The 25,225-nt window shown below is 45.4% G+C and overlaps 1 protein-coding gene across 5 annotated transcripts in view; it reads right to left on the bottom strand.

Moving 5' to 3' along the window:
* Positions 1–818: 818 nt before the first annotated feature.
* Positions 819–25,225, bottom strand: part of tou (bromodomain adjacent to zinc finger domain 2B toutatis) — a 40,000-nt gene continuing 15,593 nt past the window's right edge. The window contains exons 2-17 of one of the 5 annotated variants that reach the window (XM_044392850.2): positions 14,014–14,196; positions 13,695–13,940; positions 12,517–13,007; positions 11,818–12,446; positions 10,508–11,759; positions 10,180–10,452; positions 9,637–9,993; positions 9,511–9,576; positions 9,402–9,446; positions 8,995–9,036; positions 4,899–8,921; positions 3,532–4,028; positions 2,845–3,294; positions 2,129–2,759; positions 1,948–2,069; positions 819–1,883 (exon numbers count right to left, since the gene is read on the bottom strand). In XM_044392850.2, coding sequence (XP_044248785.2) covers positions 1,727–1,883; positions 1,948–2,069; positions 2,129–2,759; positions 2,845–3,294; positions 3,532–4,028; positions 4,899–8,921; positions 8,995–9,036; positions 9,402–9,446; positions 9,511–9,576; positions 9,637–9,993; positions 10,180–10,452; positions 10,508–11,759; positions 11,818–12,446; positions 12,517–13,007; positions 13,695–13,940; positions 14,014–14,140 — 9,408 coding nt within the window. In that variant the 5' untranslated portion in view covers positions 14,141–14,196 and the 3' untranslated portion in view covers positions 819–1,726. Of the gene's footprint in view, positions 1,884–1,947; positions 2,070–2,128; positions 2,760–2,844; positions 3,295–3,531; positions 4,029–4,898; positions 8,922–8,994; positions 9,037–9,401; positions 9,447–9,510; positions 9,577–9,636; positions 9,994–10,179; positions 10,453–10,507; positions 11,760–11,817; positions 12,447–12,516; positions 13,008–13,694; positions 13,941–14,013; positions 14,197–25,225 lie in introns of those variants that run through there. The other 4 variants (XM_044392853.2, XM_044392852.2, XM_044392851.2 and 1 more) reach the window with 4 other exon arrangements.

The raw sequence follows: 25,225 nt of genomic DNA, 5'->3' as shown, positions 1-25,225 counted from the left end.
ATCTTATATACAATGTACATGCATGGGTTCAGGGGGCTTTCGCTTCCTATTTACACAAGCAACTCATTGCGAATGCATCTCTCTCCTACTCACTGTCGTCTGGTAAACACGGATCCAAATTATATATTCTGTATCGAACTCTTTACAAACTATAATGGCTGTGCTAAAAAATACATGCTCTCGCTCAACTAATTCGGTGCTCGACTGGTTATCTGTTATCTGCATTCTGTGAGTTGTAGGTAGGTAGTTCTGGTCTGGTGTTTTAAATTATTATCGTCTTGTTGCAAAAACTATTGACTGGCCGCCTTCGCTCTCATTAAAATCGTTCCTCGTTCTATGTTTCTGTTTCAATTTCATTCAATTATTGTGCTGCACTGCAAATGAGTTTCGATTTATTCAAAAATGTAGTTCGTGTAAATATCATTGCTTTGCTAATTGTTATTCTGTATATATAGTAATGTAACATTTGTATTTCCCCCCAACAATTTCACCGTTTATATAGGCTAATCTGTATTGCTTGCATCGGCTTGAATTTTGAATACTCCTTATGTACAGCTAAAATGTCAGATGCTTCGCTTGCCGGATCCCACTGCCTCTAATACTGTCCTGGAGTTGCGCTTAGATCCCGCTAGGATATGTCCACCTCACTTCACTCCACTCCACTCTCTCCTCGGCGTCCTTTTATTTCGTTTCGATTAGATAATTTAAATTTAGATTTAAATTTATTTTCAATTTCGATTTGATTTTGAGTTGTATTTGCGATTTGCCAAAAATTACGATTCAGAGTACCAACTACAGTGTGGAAAATTTACACAGAATAAATAATTTAATACATTTAATTTTAATTTGCTTCCATTTACATTTACAATTCATCCTCGCACCGCCTTTTGAGTATAATTGTTCGCATTCATGCCTGGGAAATTGCTAGCTCTAGTTAATTTACGTTTAAATACAGATGTCGGAGTTGCTATAAGTACAAAATACACTTTAAAACTTAAATGAGCGCTTCGTTGGTGCTTAAAGAATAATCGTTAAAATTAGAGTTAGAATTAGAAGTGTAGAAGACAAAGCGACGCAGCTTTGTGCACAAAATACTGTTGTTCAAACGATGGATCGATCGATCGGATCGGATCGGAAATTGGTAGACAGTTTTTGTACGTGTTCATTTGTCATTTGTCAGCGTTCATCCTGTCCGGGCGCCCACTGTAGATGGCTTCTTATGCGATACGGTTTCTAACTGCTATTTTATGTCGGCTAATAGTTATTGTTTATACTGCTGTTGCTGCCGCCCTCGGATGCTTAACAAACTAAATACAATTTTCACTTGCATACTTGTTGTTCGCCTTGGCTGATGATTGATTTTAATCAAAGCTTCCTCTTTCTTCTTGACCGACGTAGGACGTTGAATACTCTCGCGTGTGTGTGTTTTATATATCTACTATATATAAATATATTTTAATGTGTGTGTATGCTGCGCTTCTAGACTATAACTATCCCCTAATTATGTACAATCTCTGCTTAGCCTACTCTAATCTCTTGACCAAAATTGTGCTGCTTCAGTTAATGCTGTTGTCGTCTCCACGGCCTCCTCCTCCGCTTGCGGTGTGGCGATCAGGGTGACCATCTCAATGGGATGCGTGGCTGTGCCAGCCATGTTGTTGGGGGTGCTAGTGGTGATGCCGATGTTGGTAGCCATCTGGATCTGCGGCTGGCCGGTGGTACTGGATCAGGAGTGCTTGTCGGTCAGTTCGCCCCAGCGTGACTCAAAGAACTTGCGCATGCCATGCCCCGCCTTGCCAACGGGCGAATCGTCCTCGTTGAACATCTCACAGTTGTCGAAGATCTGACGCACATCCACGCAAAAGTCTTCGCGGGCTTTGTAGCTATTTAAATTTGAAGTAAGTAAGTAATCACATCGTTTTGTAGAACTTATCTTGATTTACTCACCTCAAATCCAGCAGTTTCTTCTTGATCGTGGACAAGTCCATGGGAATTTTGATTATTTTTCGATATGTGGGAAACTGCTTGGTATTTACGGGCAATAGAAATGGCCAAGAGTCCTCATGGAGCTGAATGAATTATATATTATTTATACAACTTAGTTTTAAAGACTTCATTAATTGCCCACCTCCATTTCCCCCAATAGCGTCTTGCAGACGGCCAGCTCCTTCATGAGCTTCTTGGTGGCGTGCTTCTCCTTCTTCTCCTGCTTCAGTTTCTCCTTGGCCTCCTGAATGGCGTGTATGTTGATCGGCGGTGGCGACATTTGGTTCGTTCCTGTTCCTGTTCCCACTCCAATGGCTGGTGGTGAGGGCATGGTCATCAGCTGCTGCGGCTGCTGCTGTTGGGGCGGCGACTGGCAGGCGGTTACATGGAGGGCGGTGGCTGTGGGCGAGGCCTGCATGAGCAGCGGTGTCGGCGGCGGTGGTGGCGGAGTGGGCGCTGGCGTCGGTGTGGGCGTTCGGGTGCGGGTGGGCGTGACAGCCCGTGGCGACATGGCGACCACATTGGCAAACTGCATCGCCGGTGGCACCGCTGGCACCGCTGGGTTAATCAATCCAGCCGAGAAGTTGCCAGCCACAACGGGCGGATAGACCGGATAGCTGCTGGGCATCACCACATCCTCCAGCAGGGTCGCAGTGCCATTATTCGGCGGAGGGATGAGATGCGCTTGGAAGCGACTGCTGCTGCCGTCCACCGAGTTGTTGGCATGGTGCTGGTCATCGTACGTCGTAGCCGAGGCCACCGAGTGCGCCGGACTGCAGAGAGCAGAGGCATTATAAACTGGAACCTGGACCTCACAATCCGCCGCCCCCTCAGCCGCCCGCAGGCCCCCACACTCACCTCAGAGGAGCCGCCGGCAGCGAATTCATCGACTCATCGTGCGAGGAGTTCAGCGACGGCGGCTGCTGATGATGATGATGGTGGTGGTGGGGATCCCCGCCTGCCAGTGGCTGCATCTGCTGCATCTCCATGGCCGGAGTCTTGCTGTTGTCGCTGCGTCGCTTGGCCGATCCACCCGAATCCCTTTCCCGGTCCCTCCTGGATTTGCTGCTGCTGCTGGCCGTTCCGCCGGCGCTGCGCTTTTTCGGCGGCGGCGCTCGGGAGATGCAGCCGTGGCAGTACCACTTGCCGCGCGGCACCTTCAGCAGCGGCGGTATGTAACAGTCGGCGTGGTAGGCACGCGGGCACAAGTCACAGTAGATCATCTTGCCCACCGGCGAGGGACGATGGCCGCCGCAGACGATGCACTTGCGCTCATTGGTGGCCTTGTTCACGCACTCGTAGCAATACCTGAAAGGATAGAGGGGATCTGAGATTAGCAACTGGGGATCTTCTTCATCGGGGGTTTCGTTTTGGGGGAGGGAACAGAGAGTAACAGTGCCACAGTTTCTCAACGGTTAACGATCAACGATCAACAAGACAACGCGGATTAATGTGTTTCTTTCTTTTCTTAACTTGTAATCTATGACAGTGACTTGTGAGGATGGAGGATGTACAGAGATAGAGGACTGGTACACAGGTACTCACCAATCGCCATCGGGAATGTTGTCCATCTTGGGCTTGAAGCAGTAGGTGTGATAGCCCTTGTCGCAGCCGTCGCACAGTAGCAACTTGTCCTCGTTCTCGCCGGACGTGCAGAACTGGCAATTCTGTAAGGAATTGGAATATTTGCTAGAGTTTGTTTGGTTGCCTGAGCGTCTGCGTTTGCCGCCGCCCTTCTTCTTCGTCCGTGTGCCAAAGTCCGAGTCGGAGTCGCTAGTGATGGGATTGGAGGATGGGGATGGGGACTTGAACTGGGAGAGGGATTGGGTTTGGGTTTGATGCTGCGAGTCCTGGCCACTTTGCGCCAGAGCCTTAAGGTTGATTTTAATGCTCAGGGGAGCTTTCTTCTCTGGCTTTTTGGTTGGAGTTTCTTTGGAGCTCTTTTTTCCATTGGTGGTCAGCGGCGGCACCTTCTTGTTTTTCTTCTGCTGCTGTTTTTTGGCGCTGCTCTTTTTTTTGCTGGACTTGTTTTTTGTTGCATACTTTTCGGTGAAAAAAACAACAATTCTCCAAAAATGGGTGGGGAAAACAGTCGTGGTGGTTTTGGTGGGTTTTGTTTGTAGGGTGTAAAATACGTCATACATAACATCCACAAAGTGGAGGATGTTTTTTTAACATTAAGTTAACATTGAAGAGCATTCATGTATATGTGTATGTATTTGGTGGATTATGTACGTGTGTGTGTGTGTGAGTATGAAAGCGTAAAATATTTTGAATTTTTTTTCAAACACCATGAAACACCACAAGCAACAAACAAGTCAAACATTCAGCAAGAGACAGTTAAGAAAGACAAATAAAATCGGAAGGAGAAACAAAACAAAATTCGAATTAATTTCACAGGCAATTTCAATTTTTCATATTCAGAAATGTTTTAGAAACTACTTAGCTACAATTGAAAAACAAGAAATACAAGTGCGATCACGGTTGCCTTTTAAAAGTGCGTAAACAAATTCAAAATAAAACTTTTTCAAAAACTCCACTTTTATCACAGGAAATTGAATTTTAAAAAAATTTCATTCACAACTTTAGTCATACAACAAGCCAAAGTTAAAAACTACATCTAAAAAAGGTACAAAGTGCATTTATCATTTAAAAAAATATATATATTTTAAAAAAAGCAACCGTGATCTTAGCTCTTCAACTCCTTTGTTTTAGTTGTGGTGAATACGGTTAGTGTGTTTAGTATCAGGTGGTTATGCAATGCGGTGTGTACAAATATGTGGGTTGGTGAGTAGAGGAGAGGTTAGTGTATGTGCAGCCAAAACAACAATGGGATGGACCATAAAAGTGGCGGGTGCCAAGCATTCTTTTTCGGGGGGTTTCAAAGGATTCCAAAGCCCTCCTGGTCTTACCGCTTTCATGATGCTCTTGTCCCAGGCCACGCAGGATTCCAGGACGTACAGGGCCATCGCCAGCTGGGCGGTGGTGTGCGACCGAGACACTGCATCGCGCCACTGCACCAATCCTTTGGGGATATGCTCCACCTTCTCATCCCGGTCGCTGTCGCAGTTGCTGGCCGGTGACGCATTGCCGGAGTTCGGTTCCCCGCTGCCCGATTCACAGGGAGTAACTCCTCCGCCGGCCGCCGCGTTTCCTCCTCCTCCAGTGGCGTTGCCCGTTCCGGAGGCTGCTGCTGCCGCCGCCAGAGCCATTGTGCGCTCATTGAAGGATGACGGATTCAGGTTGTTGCCCGTTCCGGATCCTTGCTGCTGCTGCTGTTGGGCCAATTGTTGCTGCTGCTGCTGCTGTTGCATCTGCAGGAGATATGCTGCCGCCGATGCGGAATTCTGCGTCTGCGTGGTGGTATGCTGGTTCTGGGCAATCACCGCCAAGTGGGCATCGCCTGTCTGCGAGCCCAGCGGAGGCTTCAGGTAGCGCCTTTCGATATTCGCCTCCAAATCGATAATCCTCTCCCGGATCATGGGTATAATGCTCACGAAATCCTCCTCGCTTACATCCTCCTGCGAGTCCAAGGTGAGTTCACTCTCCACGCGATTGGGCAATTGCCAGTTCTTCAGTTGCATCGAAGCACTGGCCACTTTGTCCTCCAGGGATTCCAGTTGCTCAATGAGGGCCAGTTCCACACGTTTCGCGACTTTGGGATTCCAATCGCCCTTCTTGTCGGGCATAAGGAATTCCTCCGGAAACTCTGTATCCGATTTGAGCTGATAGTTCACACCCAATGGCTGCTCGAGTCCCAGGAATCGCTGGAGATTCTCCTGCAACTCGCGCTCCCTCAGGCCAGATGGATTCAGGGTCTTGAGCACTTGGCGCAACTTCTGTTCATCGTCCAACTGCCACCAGCCGTAGCGCTGTCTTCGCGGCACATAAACCCCATGGACTCGTTCCGGAAAGCCCGCCAGCTTAACCTGCTCCAGCAGACGGTGCTCATCGGGAGTCATGGAGAGCGGCAGCGGTATGTCGATGGGTATATACGTTTGCACACTGCTCAGCGACATATTGGCTATGTTGTGGTAATACGCCTGCGACAGAGCCTCATCCAAACGCAGCTCAATCTTGGGCTTCACATCAGCAGCTCCCTCGCTTGCCCCTCCTCCCGTATCCGGGGGCGCATCAGAGCGCAAGCGAAAAAACTTGTCCTTGCCAGCCAGTTCATCTGCCGCATCCGTTTCCATTTCGGCCTCCATATTCCCATCCAACTTCAGCTTGGCCCGCTCCTCATCATCTTCAGTCGCGTGGTGGCGATGAGGAGAGCCCAGACCGTTTTTTGACTCCACCTTGAGGGCCTTGAACTCCTCCACCTTGGCCATCATTTGCTTCTCATCGAGGCCGCTCAGCGAGAAGATGCACTCGTTGCCCAGCTTGCTGGTGTCCACCTTGCACTCGTCCATGGGTATCGAGTAGTACTGCATGTTGTTGATCAGATCCCAGGGATGACCCTGCAGCTGCAGCTGGGCGGAGCAGTTCTGGTTCGCGTAGCTGTGCTGCAGTTCCTGGCCCACAACTCCACCCTCCTCGGCGGGCAGCTCGCTGATCAGCGGAACTTCGCGTCGCACGATGGAGAACCACTTGGGCGTATCGTCTACACTGGATGTGGAAACTATAATGCAGTCATCCTCCTTCTTCATATCCTCCATCTTGATCACAGCCTGTCCAAAGTTCTGCTGCTGCTGTCCCAAATTCAAGCCAGTTTCCAACTTATCACAGTTGTCGCTTCCGTTGTTGTTGTTGTTATTGTTATTGCTGTTGTTGTTGTTGTTTAGGGTGGGTGGCATTAGGATGCCAGGCATGGCGGGTATCTTGATTTCCGCCTCAAAGTCCGTCTTGGTGGATATCATCGTCGTGGGCGGTGGGCCCATTAGCTCCATCTCTGACTTAACCTTGATCTCTGGCCTAGGAGGTTCTACTTTGGGCAACGGCGGAGCTGCATCATCGTCATCGTCGCCCAGGTCTACGATTTCCGGTTCCACCTTGTTAATTTCTGTCACATCATCATCGTCATCGTCCTCTTCTACATGGGAGTTTGGTTGATTGGTCTCAGATGGCTCAATATTCTGAGCTGGAGCTCCATCATCCAGTTGCGTGAGGGATTCATCCACCTCCATTGGCTGTTCAGCTGGCTCCACCGCTTCTGCTTTCTCTTCCTCTGCGATTTCCTTCTCGCCAGCTGCATCTTTCTTGTCATCCATGGCCTCCAAGGCCTCGTGATAGCCGCAAATATCATTCTGGGCCGACTCAAGGGCTTCGATAAAAATGCCACCCGCCTTGGGCAACTTCCAGTAGCGACGCCAGAAGCGATCCTGTCCAAAGCAGGCCGCCCTCAGTTGATTGGTGCTCTTCTCCAGCGCCTCCTTGCAGTTCAAAGAAGCCCGCACAATCTTGTCCAGCTTCTTCTGCAACTCATCGGCACTCAAGCGATTGTCCTCGTCCTCCTCGACATTCGTGATCTCCGAATCCAAGTCGGAGAGATCATCGTCGATAATGCTAACATCATGGTGGTGCTCATCGTTAATGGAGTTGCGTGCTCCGCTCTTCTTGGCCTGCAGCAGGGCACTCATGTCGGATCCAGTGGCTCCACTAGTCGTGGGTGTGCTAGATCCGTTGATCTGATAGGTGGGCGTAGCCGTGTCCTGTTTGTTGGGCGTAAGAGTGTTGTCCGCTTGGATGATGCTTTTGGCGGGGCTTACAAGTGACTCCTCATCGGCCACGCCATCCACATCCATGGGCTGCTGCTGCTGCTGGGGTTCCTTGGTGCCTGCCGCCTGCTCATCCTGATCCTCCTCCGCCTTTGGCTTCTCGCCATTGGGTGAACCCGCCTTAGCTGCCTCTTCCTCGGTGCCAGCTGCAGCTGCTGCCTCCTCAGCTGCTGCGGCCTTGGCTTCCTCCTCCGCCTTGAGGCGTTCGGCGTCCAGCTTCTGCTGCGCCATCAGCGCCTGCATCGCCGCCTCGCGCTCCGCTTGGGCTCGTTCATAGGCCTCGATTCGAGCCTTGCGCATGTGGAGTGCCTTGTACTTGCGCACCTTCATGTCCGTCATGTACTTCTCCTTGCGCATCTGGGCGCAGGTCTCGAGGCTGCCGTCAATCTGGCGTAGCACCGCCTTGTTCATCAGCAGATCATTGCAAAGGTGGGCCAGCATTTGCGCCTTACGCGTGGGATTCAGTGCCACGAAGGGACGATCCTTCAGCGAGTGCGACAGCTTCCAGGTGTCGTTTTCGTGGAGCAGCTTGTAGTACTCCTGGTTCTTTGCCGAGTGTGAGTGCGTGGTGGAATCGGTATCCACCTGGTGATGATCGGGAACTCTCCTCTCGCGCTCGCGGTCCACAGTGATGCCGTGCATTTGACGCACCTCACCCGTGGCCGTGGCATACAGATAGATCCTCAGGATCTCAGACACATTCGAGTTGGTTATGTCCGCATTGCGAAGCGATTGTCCCAGCAAAGTGGTGTGTCTGCCGGGATTGGGAACACCCGGATCCTCGATGGCACAGACCAACAGATGCGTCATTACCGACAGTAGTTCCTCTTCGGCGTCCGCACTGCTATCGCTAATCAGAGCATCGTGTAAATTCTGCAGCGTTGGCAGTGATTCCATGTCAAAGCCCAGAGTCTCTCCGAAATTGTGCAGGAATTCGAAGACCATCAGCAGATCGGCCATCGCCTGGCCGGGAAGGCGGTTGCCCGCAATGCGATCCAGCTCCGGGATTACCAGCTCCTGTGGCATCTCCGAGTCCTCGTTGGGTCGCCGTATCAGCTGCAGGATCTCTGCATCTCGCTTTCGCTCCGCCATGCGACGCTCACGGAGCAGCAGGCGGTCCAGCACCAGCTGATGCTTTTTCTTTTCTCGATCCTCGAACTTCCGCCGCACCTCGAGCATCCGGATGAGGCTCATGTGTTGGCGACGACGCTCGCGTTCCTTTTCAGAGAAGAGAAAACAAATTTTAATTTTGATTAACCCTGCCTTCATATCAATTTCCCAGATATCTTACCATTTCGGCAGCCAACAACATCTCTTTCTGTTTCTGTAGTTCCTATGTTATAGAAATAGAACAAATAGGTTAATAGAAATAAAAGTATCAACTGAAACTAAGATGGCAAAGCTGGGCTTGGATGAATAAAAAGAAAGCGTGAAAGAAACTCGGACAAATTTTGAAATCAAATAAAAGTTAAAGGTAAGCCAAAACTTTAAACCAATTCTCAGTGAGAATCATCAATTTCTATACATAATTTAGATTAGATAGCTCTTAGGATATTAATAAATACAAAGGATAATTGTGCTAGTAAAATTAGTTCTAAAAACAATTGAAAACCCCCTTGGAAAATCGTAAGCCCCAATTTAAGACGGATATGGAACGGATTAGGATCAAGGACAAGACAGAAGGTAAGGCATGTGTACCTGTTCCTTAGCTAAAATGGCCTCCTGACGACGCTTCTCTTTCTCCTATTGCAAAACAAAACACAAATTATGCACTGATTGTGGACAGGCAAACGTAATCTAGACTGACCTGTTGCTTCTTAAGCAATTCCTCTTGCTTAAGGCGATCTAGCTCCTCCTGACGCTTTTTGCGCTCCTAAAAATATGTTTCGCATAAGAAGATAATCTTCACAAGACTTTAACCTTCAAAAGTTACCTCGACGGCCTGCTGATTCTTGAGCTCCTTGTCCTTGCGCTGCTGCTCCAACTTGGAGTTCTTCTCCTGGCGTGCCTTCTCCTTATTCCTGGCCAACTCCTCCTTTTGCAACTTCTTGGCATCACGCATCGCCTGCTGCTGCTTGGCGATCTCGATGCGCTGCTCAACGTTAAGTGTCTGGCGGGTGAAGACCTTTAAATCCTCCAGCCGCTTGGCCACATCCTCGTCCGTCATCCGTATGTACTCGCCATCGTTGGCGTACGGCGGTGGTGCGGGCTGCAGGAATGACCCAACAATGGCTCGTGCAGAGAAACTAAAGTTCTCACGACTCAGATTCGATGGCTGCTGATCCAGGATCTGTGGAAATTTTAGGAATTTAGCTATGTTCTTAGATGCTTAGTGATGTTGTGTGCGCTGTGGCCAATTTGTTATTTTTATGTTTTTATGAATAATATTATTATCCAATTACTGTTGAGATTTTGTAGTCAGTGTTATGGTCTGTATTATTTTAAAAGATTCAAAAAAGTTGCCCTACAAACTCACAGCAAAAACCTGTCCGTTGCTCTTCAAAGGCGCCGTGCTTCCCGGTGCATAGTAGGTGACCTCGCCGCGGATCTGGCCTTGTTTGGTCAGTCCACGGATCACCGTCTCTCGCTTCCATCCCAATTCCAGTGGCACCCTTAGCTCAGCCACGTTCAGGATATTGGCGTCCTCACTCTCGGATTCTGAGAGTCCGCTTTCGGCTGCCACGCTCTCGGAATCCGTGGAGGTCTCCATATGAGCATTGGCCTCGCTCAGCGCCAGACGAATTTTTTCCTGGAAAATTATTAAATCAAGAAATTTTTCATGCATTATTTTGTAATTAACTCACAATATCAGCACCCTGTTGAAGAAGCTGCTGGGTGGCCAGCATGGGTTTTAGGCCCACAGCTCGGGATTGAGCCAGCAGCGAAGCCACCGTGTTCTTCTTCGGCTTGGATACACCGCGTCCAAGATTACGAGGTCTTCCCTCTTTGTAAGAGGACGATCCCCCGCCGGATCCAGATCCAGATCCCGAGCCACCAGAGGCTCCTGTGCCGGAACCTGCCGGAGCTGGGGAGGTTCCTCCGCTGCCCGAAATGGAACCGCCTGGCATGCCTCCAGTTCCTCCCAAGGCAGCCGTGATTGAGCTCAAGCTCTGCAGGCTATTTCCGCTCTGGCCAGTGGCCACCGCCTGGTAGTCGCTGGCCAAATTGGCCAACGCTGCGCTGGAGGAGGAGGACGACCCTCCTGCGGGAGTTGTAGAGCTGCTACTGTTGCTCTTGTCCGAGGGTTTCATGGAAAGATTGAGGGGCGCATCAAAGTCATCGATGGTGATGGGATTGGAAGCTGAGCCCACGGCTCCGCTGGGCGTCAAGGCGTTGGCGTTTGCATTGGCCTTTAGGCTGAGATTCACACCTCCAGAAGTGGGCGCCAGATCGGTGGTGAGGTCGTGCACCTCTTTTCCCTTGCTCGAGAGGTTGTAGGCCCCGTTGGAAGTGATTGTTGGCGGCAGTTTGATCACCTCCACGCGATCACTGGAGCTCTGGTTGAGCAGGTTGCTCCCTGCCGAGGAGGAACTGGTACTGGTTGTGGCCGCATTCGAAGAGCTGGCCTTGCTCACACTCAGCTGATCGAGAGGAGAACCACTCATGCCCGGCAGACCGACCAGTCCGGCCATTCCAGGTATCCCGGCTGCTCCCAGCATTCCGTGGAGCTGCTGCTGCGCCTGATGTTGCTGCTGGGCCTGCTGATGTTGCTGCTGGGCGGCGGCAGCCATCGCTGCGTACTCCATTTCGAGTCTAGCCCGCTTCGCGGGACTGAGACCTGGAAATGCAAGCAGAGAGGAAATGGCATTTGTGGTGCTGTCGAGCTCTTTTTGTGCTTGTGCTTGTTGCTGTTGTTGGAGTAGGTGTTGTTCTGCTTGGTGTTGTTGTTTCTGTTGTTGTTGTGTTGTTTGCTGTTCAGTTTCGGAAATTGTCTTTTTGCGACCGCGCGAGGTAGTACCAGGTATCTTGGGTCCCACAATCGAGGACGTGTACTTGATTATCTCCGTGTCCGGTGGCAAACGAACTCCGAGTAGAGACGGATGCTCACTGCCAGTGCTGTTGGGGAATAATACATTTAGTATCGAAATAGTTATGCTTTTAAATCTTAAATTACCCCATCATGTAATCCTTGGCGCTGGACTTGCCACCCGATCCCGACGCGGAACTGTTGCCGCCCATTTGTTGCTGCTGCTGCTGGGAGGAGTGATGCGGCGAGGAGGTTATGGTGGCAGAGGGCGACACTCCAGTGCTGGCCGCAAAAGCATTCATGGCCGCCTGCATGCTCTGTTGCGGCGTCATACCCAAAGCTCCAAACTGCGACAGCGAGTTGAGGGCGTTTAGCGAGGGATTGTTCTTGTCACGATCTTTGCCGGATGAAGATGACGACGAACCCAGTCCCGCATGCGGGGACATTAGCGGATTGCTGCTGGCCAGACTGGGATGCATTCCTCCCAACGATGAATTGCTAGCGCTTACACTGGTCGAAGCCTTGCCACTGGACATCAGGCCACCGCCACTCCCCATTCCCAATCCATGGCCGTGCATTGAGGAGGATGAGGAGCCGCCTCCACCGGACTTCTTGCCGGATGAACCGCTTGAGCCCGAGCCGGAAGCAGCGGCTGCCACGGCCTGCATGGCCAGCAGCTCCTTGTGAAGGGTCACCGGATCGTAGGCGGAGCCCGGATTGCTTGCCATGCTGCTGCTCGTCATGGTCGAGGGTTTTCCATAAGCGCTGGCCGTGCTCTAAAAGATTAAATTAAGAAATCATTAGTATTACTATATAGATTTATCTAATTTTTCAAGTAAATCTCACCTTGTAGCTCCCATGACCTCCACTATTGGTGGATATAGAACCGCTGCCTGTGCTCACCGACGGAATGCTGGTGCCCGGCACTCCCACTCCGAATCCATGCATACTGGCCAACGCAGCTGCAGGATTGTTGGCCGCTGCTGCTGCTGCCGCCGCAGCTGCCGCATTTAGACTGTTGGCCAGGCTCTGCTGCTGTTGCTGCTGCTGCTGGGCGGCTCGTTTCTCCTTGCGCGACTTATTCGACTTGCTGCCCGAGGAGCCAGATGAAGAGCCACCGCCCCCGTTGCCACTTCCACCATTTCCACCGCCTCCGCCTTGGCCGAGGACACCTGCTCCGCCACCTCCAGCACCCGCTCCTCCAGCTCCACCGCCCATTCCCATGCCAGCGGGCCCAAAGGCAGCGGCCAGATCGGGATGCGGGAATGGTGAGAGGCCCGAGGCCTGCAGGCGACTGAAGTAATCCTGGGCAGCTAGCTGGGCCATCGACCACCAGCCTGTAAATCGAGTAATTAGTGAGTTAGAAAGGGGGTTTGGATCATTGTTAAATCAATTGTTGCATTTGCAATAGAGTTAATTTGAGCCAAAAGTGAATAAACTTTTTATTACAAGTATTATTTTATTACAACTAATTCAACAACTTTTTAAAGACGTAAAAATTTGTCTGAGTAACTAGTTTGAACTTAAAGAAATTTAAACATCTCACTACGATATTTGCACGTTAAATACTTGACTATTGTTAAGAGAATAAATAAAATTTACTTAATTATTATAATAAATTGTCTTTTAGATTTTTTAATTATAAGTTAAATAATAGAAATAGTCAAAAGCAATAAAAATTACACTAAAATATTTGTGCTTGACCATTTTTCACTGCCCTGCTCTAGGAAAAGCGTTTTGGGCAGTGTAAAGCGAACAGCAAGCTACTAAATGTAAATGCTCTAGGAGTATTTTCTTCAAATGCCTTGCACAATGAACAAGACATTTGCTGTTTTACTCCATATAATTTAGATAAAAGCTGTTTTCACCAGGCGGGAATCGAACTCGCGTGGAGTTTTTATGGAGATTCATGGAACGACGTCGTCTTAACGCTTTGCGCCAAGGCAGTCGCTAATTTCGCACCGTCACAAATATCTTCTTGGGGTGCGCTACTAAAATACGGAATGTGCCGACATTTTACTCACTTGCTGGATGCAAACCGGCCAAACTGGCGGCCTGAGAAGCGGCCACCGCCATCGTGTTCTGGTGATGATGGGCTCCCGCCGCCGCAGCCGCAGCAGCTGCCATGGAATAACGGTCATTGGCAGAAGCGCCTCCGGCTTGTGGCAATAAACCCAATCCGGCGGCAGCGGCAGCATTGAACTGCGAGTTGAAGAGCGGATTGGAGGCCGCTGCAGCTGCCGCTCCAGTGGGATCACGTCCCCAGTAAGCTGAGAAGGTGGGAAAAATAAAAAATATTATATGAAGATCGTAACTCACGAGTTTTCGAGAGTAAGTACTCACCGAATAGGGAAGCTGCATCTAGGAGGCCGGTGGGGTCGTGCGGCCCCCCGGCTCCAGCACCCCCTCCCGCATTCGAGTTTTTGTTTGAGTTTTTGCCATCGCTGCCATCGCCGGCATTTTTGTTCATGTTCAAAATCCCCTAGATCTCAGGACCAACTACTGTGCGTAACATGCGTTTGGAATCTGCAATAAAATTGAGAGAAATATTGTTATTTAGAATAATATGCTCAATTTAACAACTCAAACACATTAAAAAAAAAATAAAAAGCTTCCTGATAATTACTAATTTAAAATTAAAATACTAATAATTAGGAAATTTCCATCAAATTTAAATGTTTCATTATATTTTTTATCAAATAGAATCTGAATCTTAATTGAAATCACAACACTTGTAATCCCCAAGATACAGTTCATCAATCGGTTTCGATTTTCAGCTTCTTTCGCCCTTCGCTCTTACTCCACTCTCTATGTTGGCAATGCCGCAACGCTTGGGCGAAACTCGAGCACAAAGCGGAATCGGCCGAAATATGGAAAGCAAAACAAAACTAAAAAAACTACACGCCAGCGAGAGAGAGAGACAAACACACGCACAAAACGGAAGCACAAGTCTCTCTCTTTTACCACTACACCTGCACTCTATCGGCAGAGCGGCGAAAATCGGCGGCGAATTCAAAATTTACGCACAAGATTGCATTTTGTTAAACAATAAAAGAAAAAATCCCCCTCGAGAAAAAACTTGAACTTTACAAGTCATGCGCAACATTTACCACTGCCACTAATAAAAAAAAGAGGAAAAGAAATGAAAAGAAAAGCCAAGACACCCGCACACACAGACACACGCAGACTGCAGGCGGCGACTGCGAAACCAATGCATACACAAGACGAAAAAAAAAGAAAAAATTCCGTTCACAGCATTTTGCACTTTTTTAAGCAACGTTCTTTTTTTTTGTTTCACTTGGCAAATTCATTCATAAAATTCGTAAAGTTGTCTGTCTGTGTCGCTTTATGGAGATTTTACAGACAACTTGTCTGCTGTTTTTGTTAAATGACTTCGTTTTTATTACTTGCGCTGCGACAGCAGTTAACGGCATTTGTTTACACTGGCTATTGCATTTTCCGCTATTTAAATGTATAATTAACAAAAATATTTACAAGCGCCGCTCGGCGACGCGTCCGTCTGTGTTTGTGATTTCGCGGCGAATGAGCGTGTGGAGAGCCCGGAGAGCAGAAGAACCGCAAGCGGCGGCGGACCAGTGGAAATGGAACGCAAAAGGGAGAGTGCGGGCGGAGGACTGAGCGAGAGCGAGAAAAAACCCCACAATTGTTGTTGCCACGCACCGTGGTTGATAATTGCACTTTTGTTTTTGTCATTGCTTATTATTATTAGTTTTAGCTGTATTAATCACTTTAATGAGCCAACGTTTAGCCCGCTAAGGTGGGTCCCACTGTGGCTCGCTAATAACTGTAATTGCGCACTCTATTTTCCTGCTTTCTTTCGGTTTTATTTTATTTTTTTGTTGTCACGCATCGGCAGGCGACAGATGTGCGCTCTTATCAAGGGGAGGGGGTGCTAGTAGAAGAGAGGGAGAGTGATGAAGAGAGGGGGGAGTCTGCAAAAGAGCGCTGGCAATTTATAACAAGCAAGAAATAAAACAAACGGAACGGACAGACCGACTTGGTACAGTGGAACTTGCTTAAGATGACCTGACATTGAACTTAGTTAAAAGAGTTTAATTGATAAAATATTTTGTATGACTTTTTAAAATAGGTAAATGGAAAGCTTGGTTTCTTTTTGCTGGCTTATTTTTACAAACGGTTATACTTTCAGTTTGTAACAGTTAATTGTATTGTTATATTTTAGCAACATACGTCATATTTGCAAATGCCAAGTTACATAAAATTGGTTTTAGCGGAAGTAGCACTGTAAAACTTTGCCTTTCGCCTTCTTCTTCAACTTGGGCATTGCTTTTGGGTTCACCGCAAGTGGGAGGGTGAAAGGAGGAGAAATGGTGTGGAGGGAGGGAGGGGGAGAGGGGGCACAGGGAGCAATATGATTCGGGCATTTGTCTTTGACACTGCCACACTTCGCTGCCTCTGCCGACGTCGCGGGGGTGGCAGCGCAGTCGGCTTCGACGCAGGCGATTGGGAAGGTGTGCGTTTTTCTTGTTCTTGTTGTTTCTATTTCTTTTTGCACTGTGTGTATTTGTGTGTGACTCGTCGCCTCTCACTCCCTCCTCCCCCTCTCCTTCTGCCACTCTTTTCACATCAATATTTGTGAGTGACAGCAGCGAACAAATGTGAAATTCTTCTCATATTGTGCTGGCGTCACTCCACCACCAACACCCCCTCCTCCTGCCACCCACCACCCCTGTACTCCTGCCCCTCTGAAATACCCATTGTTATTTGCTCTTGATTATCTTCTCTCTCTAGCTCAATTGGCCGACTGTCTGTCCATCGCTCATGAGTTGCCTTCATTTCTTTTTTATTTGTTGTATTTTTTCCCTGCCGTTTTTGTTGGTTTTTTTTTTCGAACGTGTGTGTGTTTGCCTTCGTGTTGTATCTTATACCCATACACACGCAGATAGCACCGCCGTTTCGTTTGATTTGGCATTAAAAAAAGTTTACGGCTGTTTTTTCTTTGGTCAATAAGCTTGAAAAGCTAATCAATTGCTCGAAAAACAAATGGAACCCGTAGTTCTAAAACTTAAATTGATCCCGTAATATGATTTCATTCGAAATTACATAAAGTTTTGTGACTATACGTACTTCAAAGAATATGAAATTTTATAATGTTGTCAAACATTTAGCATAGACAACACAAATGTATAAAATAAATGATCTTTGAAGTATGGAAAATTTCACCATTATTTCTTATTTTTTGGTTTATCCAAATTCACATATCCAAGAGAATTATTTGTGTATTTCAAATATGGTTTATCTTACACTGGCTACAAATGTATCTCAGCGGTTTAAATGGTAAATATGTAGTTATCGATGATGAGTCAGGTTTTTTTCCTACCAATTTCGAATTAAAAACTCTGTAACTATTAGATCTTTGTGTTTTTGTTTAAGAAGTAGTATTTTGTATCTTGATCCTAGGCAAAAGATTGGATGCATTTTTTAATCGTTTACTTGGGGCTTCGGAATCTTGAGGCATAAGTTTGGTTCTTCTGGCCTTCTGACTTAACTTCTGTGGATTCTTCTACTTTTTATTCGTATTCTTTTCTGCCCTATTGTTGTTGGCGGCTTTTTTTTTGCCCCATCCAGTGTGGGAATGTGTGGGAAAGAGAGGCATAGTGAGCGCGAGAAAGAGAGGGGAAGAATGTGAGTGCTTCTGACTCTTCCTCTTTTTTTTCTTGTAGCGAGTGAGGTTATTGACTCAAAAAGCAATATACCCCAGCCACTTTTTTAGCGTCCAACAAGCCTGAACTGCAGTCTGCGTCATCGTCTGGCGCGATCTTTAGTCTCGTTTCCCCTTCCCCTTCTGCTTCATTCCTGTCCCTCTTTTCAACGCTTCTGCAACGCCTTCAGATCGAGTGCAGCAACAACAAGAATGCAATAACTTCAGCCGCAGCAACAAGTTCCAGTTCCTCTTATTTTTTCCATTTTGTATCAATCAATTTACTGCTCTTAGTTTTAGGTTTCATTCGAAATAACGAATATTGGAAGTCTTTTCAATTACAAGATTTATTGGATTTTTACTAATGCATATGGATTTTTAAGTCAATTCAAAATAAATTAAATCGCTCCATTGCAAAGCGATTTTAACTACTTTCCATAAAGTCTTCCAAATGCATTAAAATTCCCTCCCTAAATCTTAAAGAATGCAGTAAAAGTGCATAATTTTTTAGGAAACTCCTCAATCTGTCTTGTTGTTTTTCTCCATTCATTTTCCTGATGTTCATTCTGCCTTTAAACTCTTTACCTGAAAATGCTTTCCATTTTCACCTCTTGAAACTGTGCGATTTGGCCAAAACGATATAAAATATGCAAAATCGTTGAATTGCATTAAATGTTCCAATTAAACAATTTTCCAGCCAATTTATTTAATAGAGGTATTTACTCATTTCTAAAATGTGCCGCATTTTGTAGAAAATAAAGCCTTTAAAGCCGATTACAAAACCAATACTTGGTAAACATTTAATGAAAGGGAAATGCTCAAAGTAAATTCCATCTCTCTTGACGAGCAAGTAGTTTTTGTTAAGTTTAAAGAGCAAATATCAAACTATAAATACGTTTACGAACTTTTCCAGCCGGTTTGCAGCAATTTAACTAATTATCAAGTGAGCAGCTAAGCTTGGTTAAAACACAAAAAGCAGCCAAGTGAACTTTATAAAGCGGTTTCGGCTATCTATTTAAGCAATTAGTCTCCTAATCTACTTTGTTTAAATTTTAAATTTATCTTTAGATATTTGATTTCCCTATCACTTTAATAATAATCCCTAAGCGTAAAAGTTTTAACAAGTTTAAGGAAAAAGATATTTGATATTTGTATTTTAAATGTACTGCTTTAATCAAAAACAATTTGTCGTCTTGTAAAATATATTTCAGTAATTAATGCCTTTGCACAAAGGCTGTAAATAATATTTTTGAAAACACAAAACCCACTGGAAATGAAACGAGAACTCTGCTCCGATTCTGTTATTCTTGTTTTGCACTTCTCCGGGCTGGAATACATTATCATGAAGGATATATTGCCAGGAAAATGCGGCGAGGGGTGGGGAAATTGGGAGGTGTTGGGTCTCTCGCCTGGGCAAGAAAACTGTGCAAAAAAAAAAGGAAAAAGGACACACATAAAATGTAAACTCTGAACCGAAACGGGGCGTGTAACGAACAGGGGAGACAAAGAGGGAAGGGCGAGGCAGCGAGTGGGAGGAGGAGGGGCGGAGAAATCGTGGGTTGTCGCACACAGGACGAACAGGCCAACAAAACGAACAGGAAACGAGCGTGCAAGGACACACAACTTTGGCGTGTGGGTGGTGGTGCAAAGGGAAGGGGGAGTTGTGCGGGTGGGTGGGTGCAAAAAGTGGGGGCGTGGCAGGGGTTAGCCGGAGTGAAGTGGCAGTAAAACGAACCGAATGAGAATCGAGAATTGCGAATGGGCGTAGAAGAAGAAGCGGCATCGGCATCGGAACAGCAAAACTAAAATTGAAAATGGCAACGCCGAGGGGGAAGTAGAAGAAGAGAAGGAAGAAGGGCAGAGCGGCTAGCAACAACAACAATAAAACCAAATAAAGTCCAACTTAGCGCAGACGCCGACTGCGACGCCAGCAGCGAAACAGAACTAGCAATAACAACAACTGCAGCAGAAGCAGCAGCAACAACAAGACAAGCAACAACAAAAACAGCAATGGGAGCAAACAAATGAATTTATGCAGCGAGGCTAGAGGAACAACAAAAACAATGACAACCGCAGGCAGTTGTTTTACAGTCAAGATTCCCTAAGCGGAACCATAATTTTGGGCAGGATATTAGATAATTTCTTAATTCATTCGTTTTATTTGAAGAATATTATCTTATAGACCGTCTAGTTTGCTAATTAGAATTAAATTAAAACGTTTTGTGCTTAATATTAATTTTTAACTTTGGTTCCATTAAAGTTGTACTGGGTTCAATACTTTTTATTAGGTAATCACATAGAACTTATTTTAAATGCCATGAGGTACATTTAAGGTAAATTAAGATAAGATGAAGTATCTTTAATAGAAAGATATCCTACAAGGAGATTATGGTAGTTAGGTTCAGTTTTTATAAGTTAGGTTGACTTCTGGAATGCCCGATTGATGATCACTTTGGCAGACCGCCCTGTAGTTGGTATTTATGTAACGATGTTGGTGTGGTTGATGTTGTAACTGCTGCAGGATTACAGGAGTAAGAGGAATGCATGGGACCCGGGATGTGGCATGTGGAATGCGGTGGGAGAGGGGAGAGGTGGCGCATTGGACAGGGGACAAAAGCTCCAAGTGGAACGAGAGGCGCGCACGACCCATAAATTAGAGTGAGAGGGCGCAAGTGTGCGAGTGAGAGCCTTCAAGGGGGCGAAGGACGAGGGACGAAAGGAAAGCAACAACATTGACGTATTTGCCATTTGCAACAGCAACAACAGCAACTACAGCAACGAGGTGCAAGAGCAATTTCAAGGAGGAGCAAAGAAGAGCAGGAGAAGGAAGAGTGCAAAAAGGAGACGCAGAGCAGAGACAAACAGAGAGGAACTGAACTGAACTCATTGTCTCTCTCTTTCTCTCAGTGCCCCTCTCTTTCTTTCACTCACTTTTGCGGTGGGCGGAGTGGGCGCATTTTGTGGCTGCACCCAGTGCACTCCCTTCCACTTTCCACTCTTTCCCTTCCCCACCTCTTCGTTCCTCCTTGGCATTCGCAAAATGATGATAACGTGATGCAATTTCCAGTCATGTGCAGTTGACCATGTGCAGTTGCCAATTTATACCAGCCACCTGCTTCTACCTGACCCTCGTCCTTCTCTTCGACTTCCTTCACTTCCCCTTGTTCCGTTTCCCTCCTTCTCTTCTTCCACTGGACATTCAACTGATATCGGGGACATGTTCACTTCTTCAAGGATTTAACTTAACCCTCTGACACTTCTGTACCTAAAAATGTATCATAAATCAGCTTTAAATTACTTTTTGGGAGATGAGAAGATGGTTGCGGTACAGTAAGGCTTCAGTTATTACAGTTTCCTATAATTAGATATAGCATTTTTATACCCTTGTAGAGGGTATTATAATTTCAGTCAGATGTTTGCAACGCAGTGAAGGAGACGTTTCCGACCACATAAAGTATATATATTCTTGATCAGCACCAATAGCCGAGTCTATCTAGCCATGTCCGTCTGTCCGTCTGTCCGTCTGTCCGTTTCTATGCGAACTAGTCTCTCAGTTTTAAAGCTATCGCGATGAAACTTTCCCGAAAGCCTTCTTTCTATTGCAGGTAGTACATATGTCGGAGCCAGCCGGATCGGACCACTATATCTTAAGGCTCCCAAACAAATATAAGAAAATTCATTGTAACTTTGTAGGAAGTAGGCGTTTTGATTCTTGACTACTTAAAAACAAAATTGAAATAAATCGAAACGCTGAATCTGGAATCCCTGGAACTGCACCGAGTGAGTATTCTTTTATCTACAAGGGTATATAAGCTTCGGCTGGCCGAAGGTAGCTTCCTTTCTTGTTATAGTTAAGATACTTTATTTATTATTAAAAATTGGGGATTCAAAACTGGACTGAGATTAGGGTGCTAGTAAAAGTCTTATCAGTTGGTTGTTACTATAGAAAATTAATTATTTTTAAAACAAAAATCTAAAAAATTCAGAATTAGAATAGGATTAGTTTTTAGCCCCGATTCCAACCATTCCGCTACGATTTACAAATGTTTCCGTTGATTTCCCACACTTGACACAGGGCATTTTTACCCAAAATAACTGGATAACTACACGCGGTTTGTGCCCGGTTCTTTTGCTTGTGCCCCCTCTATAAATCCTGCGATTACAATCCAATCGAATCCAATCCAATCAAATGACCGGCGTTGCACAACTGTACGCATTTTGCTGTTCGTTGGCCAAAGCTTTTAAATGTTACTCTGCGCTGCGGTGATTTCATTAGACGGCAAATACAATTAAAGAGCTTGTTGCACGTAATCTAATATGGACAGTGAACAGTGTTTGTATTTGTATTTCTATTCGTATTTGTATCTGTGCTTTATTTCGTACACACGGTCGCAAAATGACGGCGATAGATACACGGATAAAAAGATACATAAACGCACACACATGCGTCCGTCCGCACAGCAATTTAATTAATGCTTAAATCAGATTATCCCAACAAAAGGCAGAACGCGGGTGAAATAACGGGGGTGGGAAACAGGACAAAGTGAGTGAGCAGAGAGAAAGAGGAAAGCGAATGCGGTTACTTTGTAACACCAGCAGATGGACAACATCCAGATAATTTCAAAATAGAAAACAGTTTAACCGTTTATAAAAAATAAAGTAAAACCTATAAAAACACATTATTGTATATCTACAAGCACTATAACAATTGGAAAATCTCAATGGAAAACTTAGAAATGCTTTTTTATCAGTTCCTAATCTTTTCTAGCCAAAATGGAAACTTGTATCTACTCTAAATTCAATTTTCAAATGCATTTAATTCATATATTTCCATTTCGAAGTAATTTTAGTGTAATATATTATGATTAAGGGGTAATAGTTAGTTCGATAAACATTGTGCGTGTCCTCAAGATTAAATTTCCTAAATCACATTCCCCTAAGGCTAGTGAATAAAATTACAAGTGTAAATAATAATTTTGGTAGAATACTAAAATGAACAAGAAAGGAAGCTACCTTCGGCCAGCCGAAGCTTATATACCCTTGTAGATAAAAGAATACTCACTCGGTGCAGTTCCAGGGATTCCAGATTCAGCGTTTCGATTTATTTCAATTTTGTTTCTAAGTAGTCAAGAATCAAAACGCCTACTTCCTACAAAGTTACAATGAATTTTCTTATATTTGTTTGGGAGCCTTAAGATATAGTGGTCCGATCCGGCTGGCTCCGACATATGTACTACCTGCAATAGAAAGAAGACCTTCGGGAAAGTTTCATCGCGATAGCTTTAAAACTGAGAGACTAGTTCGCATAGAAACGGACAGACGGACAGACGGACAGACGGACAGACGGACATGGCTAGATAGACTCGGCTATTGGTGCTGATCAAGAATATATATACTTTATGTGGTCGGAAACGTCTCCTTTACTGCGTTGCAAACATCTGACTGAAATTATAATACCCTCTACAAGGGTATAAAAATGATTACTCTTTTAGTAAAAGTAGAGACTATTTCTATTGAAGTCTGAATAACTTTAATAGATCCATCCAGAAAGTGAAATGTAACTATTTTCAAGGCATATGCCATTTTCAGCTCTTTTCGTTGGTATAAGTAAAACTCACCTCTTGAAATGAATGAAAACTCGAACTTTAAGTTAGTTTTAGTTCTTCCAGTTCCGCTTGGTTGCCGGTTTGTTTACTTTCATTATTATTAAACTATTCACTTTTGTCGCCCTTCGATTTTGCTTTCATTTCTTTTCTTCATTTATCTGTTTTAATTTTTCTCACTCACAGGGGAAAGAAGATAGGATAGATAGATAATTTAATGATTTTTGTGTATTTCTTTTGATTTTATGATTTCATTTCTAGATTTCCGTTTGCCTCTTTTTGGCCTGGTTAACACAAACACACAATGAATCCGAAATGATTATTGAAATTTATGGGACGGCGTCGCTCAAAAGAAAAACTTGTAGAGGAAAACGAAATTGAAGGAGCCCGAGGAATGAAATGCACAATTATAATTTCGGTATTTTCCTACAATTTTCCTCACTCTCTGTTGAAATTAAACAGACAAGCAACAACAATTATGTATTTTCTATTGGTTTCTGTTGTTTTTTTTGTTGTTCCTAAAAAGTGGAAAGAGACGGAGGGCCTGTGAGTCACTACTTTATATAAACAATGGCGTTCGCAGCATTTTGGTCAACTTCTCGACGCTGCCGGTCATTTAGCACTTCTCGCCCAAGGGGGCGCCGGGGGGTTAAGAGACCAGTCGGCAGACAGGGGGTTAAAAATTCTGTACCAAGAAAGCTAATGAACGACAGCAGCGTCCGATTCGAAAAATACGAAAGGCAAGAGGAAAAAAAATAAGAAAAGAGTCAACATTTTTCAATTGAATCAGTTGGCAGAACGAGACGGAAAAAGTGGGCGAAAAAGAGATGGAGGGGCCAAAGAGGCCAAGAAAACAATTGACAGTCAGTCAGTCGGTGCGTTGGAGGAGGCGAGAGGGACGTAGAGGTAATCGGGGAGACAGAAAGGGATGGGGATAGCCTGTCTGTGCGCTGCGCTTCAATAAATCCGGGCTACAAAAAGCAAACGAAACTCGCCTTAAATCGAAAGAACTCTGCTGCGTCTATGTACTTTTCTACAGTGAATCTTCTATGAAAAGTCCGCAGATGTCAGGAACACGCTAATCTTAAGCATTATTCTTATAATCACTAATAATTATTATAATATTATTTAATTTAATACAATTTATAATAAGAAGAATAAAAAAAAGGTTCCCAACTAATTAAAAACCATTTCCTCTTGAAGTCGTTGATGCTCCTAGCAGAAGCTCCACTGTATTTCTGTGGCAATGCAATCAATCAGATAGCAACTACCAACAGAACGAACCTAACCTAACCGTAAATTATCGCTCAATGGCCAAGTGTTGTTATCGTTGGGTTTTGAGCTTGCGCTTTCCAACTCTTGGGAAATGTAAAAACATTTGTAATTTAATTAACCGATTGCCTGGGATTTCAACGTTCGCCTCTAATGTGTTGGGTTTTGAGTGCCCCAATGTATCACAGCTCGCTCGTTTACTAAACAAACCCTTCTCACTTGTTTATCGTGTGCACGGCAAACTGGAAATCTGCTTTGCAAAATCCATTAATTGCTCTATACAGTACTCACAACCCTCTCGTTTTTACCCAAGTGATTAAATGGCATAGCAGTTTTCGCTGACCACTTTGACACCGAGATACATTTGCACAGAGAGAAAAAACACTCAAATAGGTATATTTAAAATTCAAAATAATTATAAAATAATTATTTTAGGAAAAGTCCTAAACACATATTTTTTTAATCCAATTATTCGTATACGAAAGATTCGTTCACTTTTTTTTTTAATTTGAGATCTAGAATTTCTTACAGTGACATAGTCATATAAAAATGAAAAAGTGCATCTGAGGAAACTGTAAATTCAAAACGATCAAAGAGCAGATGCATTTCTCAAAGGGCATTTATTTGGTTGCATTTGTGTGCCATGTGCGTGTGTGAGTGCTAGAAGTGCATTTGCGGTGGAGAGGGTGCTCGGCAAATGACTAAAATTAAACAAGAAAACAAATTCATCACTGAAATGCCTCAAAAATCCGTTGAAGGGATGATGATGAAGCTGAACAGAGAAGAAAAAGGTACAAACGACATGACGAATTGTAGATACAGATGAACCCAGATGAAAGAGGAAGAGCAGAGGGAGATGGCTGATGAAGGGAAGGAGGAGAAGGAGGAACAGGGGGCAACAACGAGCATGGCCACAATGAAAACCAACGAAATAAATTAAATAATATGAAAAGAAACACGCTGCAGAGACGGCGTACACCCAAAAACAAACGAAAGA

The sequence above is a fragment of the Drosophila takahashii genome, chromosome 2R (assembly GCF_030179915.1).
Source record: "Drosophila takahashii strain IR98-3 E-12201 chromosome 2R, DtakHiC1v2, whole genome shotgun sequence".
Classification (NCBI taxonomy): Eukaryota; Metazoa; Arthropoda; class Insecta; order Diptera; family Drosophilidae; genus Drosophila; species Drosophila takahashii.
Note: the sequence above shows the minus strand (reverse complement) of the source record. Positions and strands in the feature narration are given on the sequence as shown.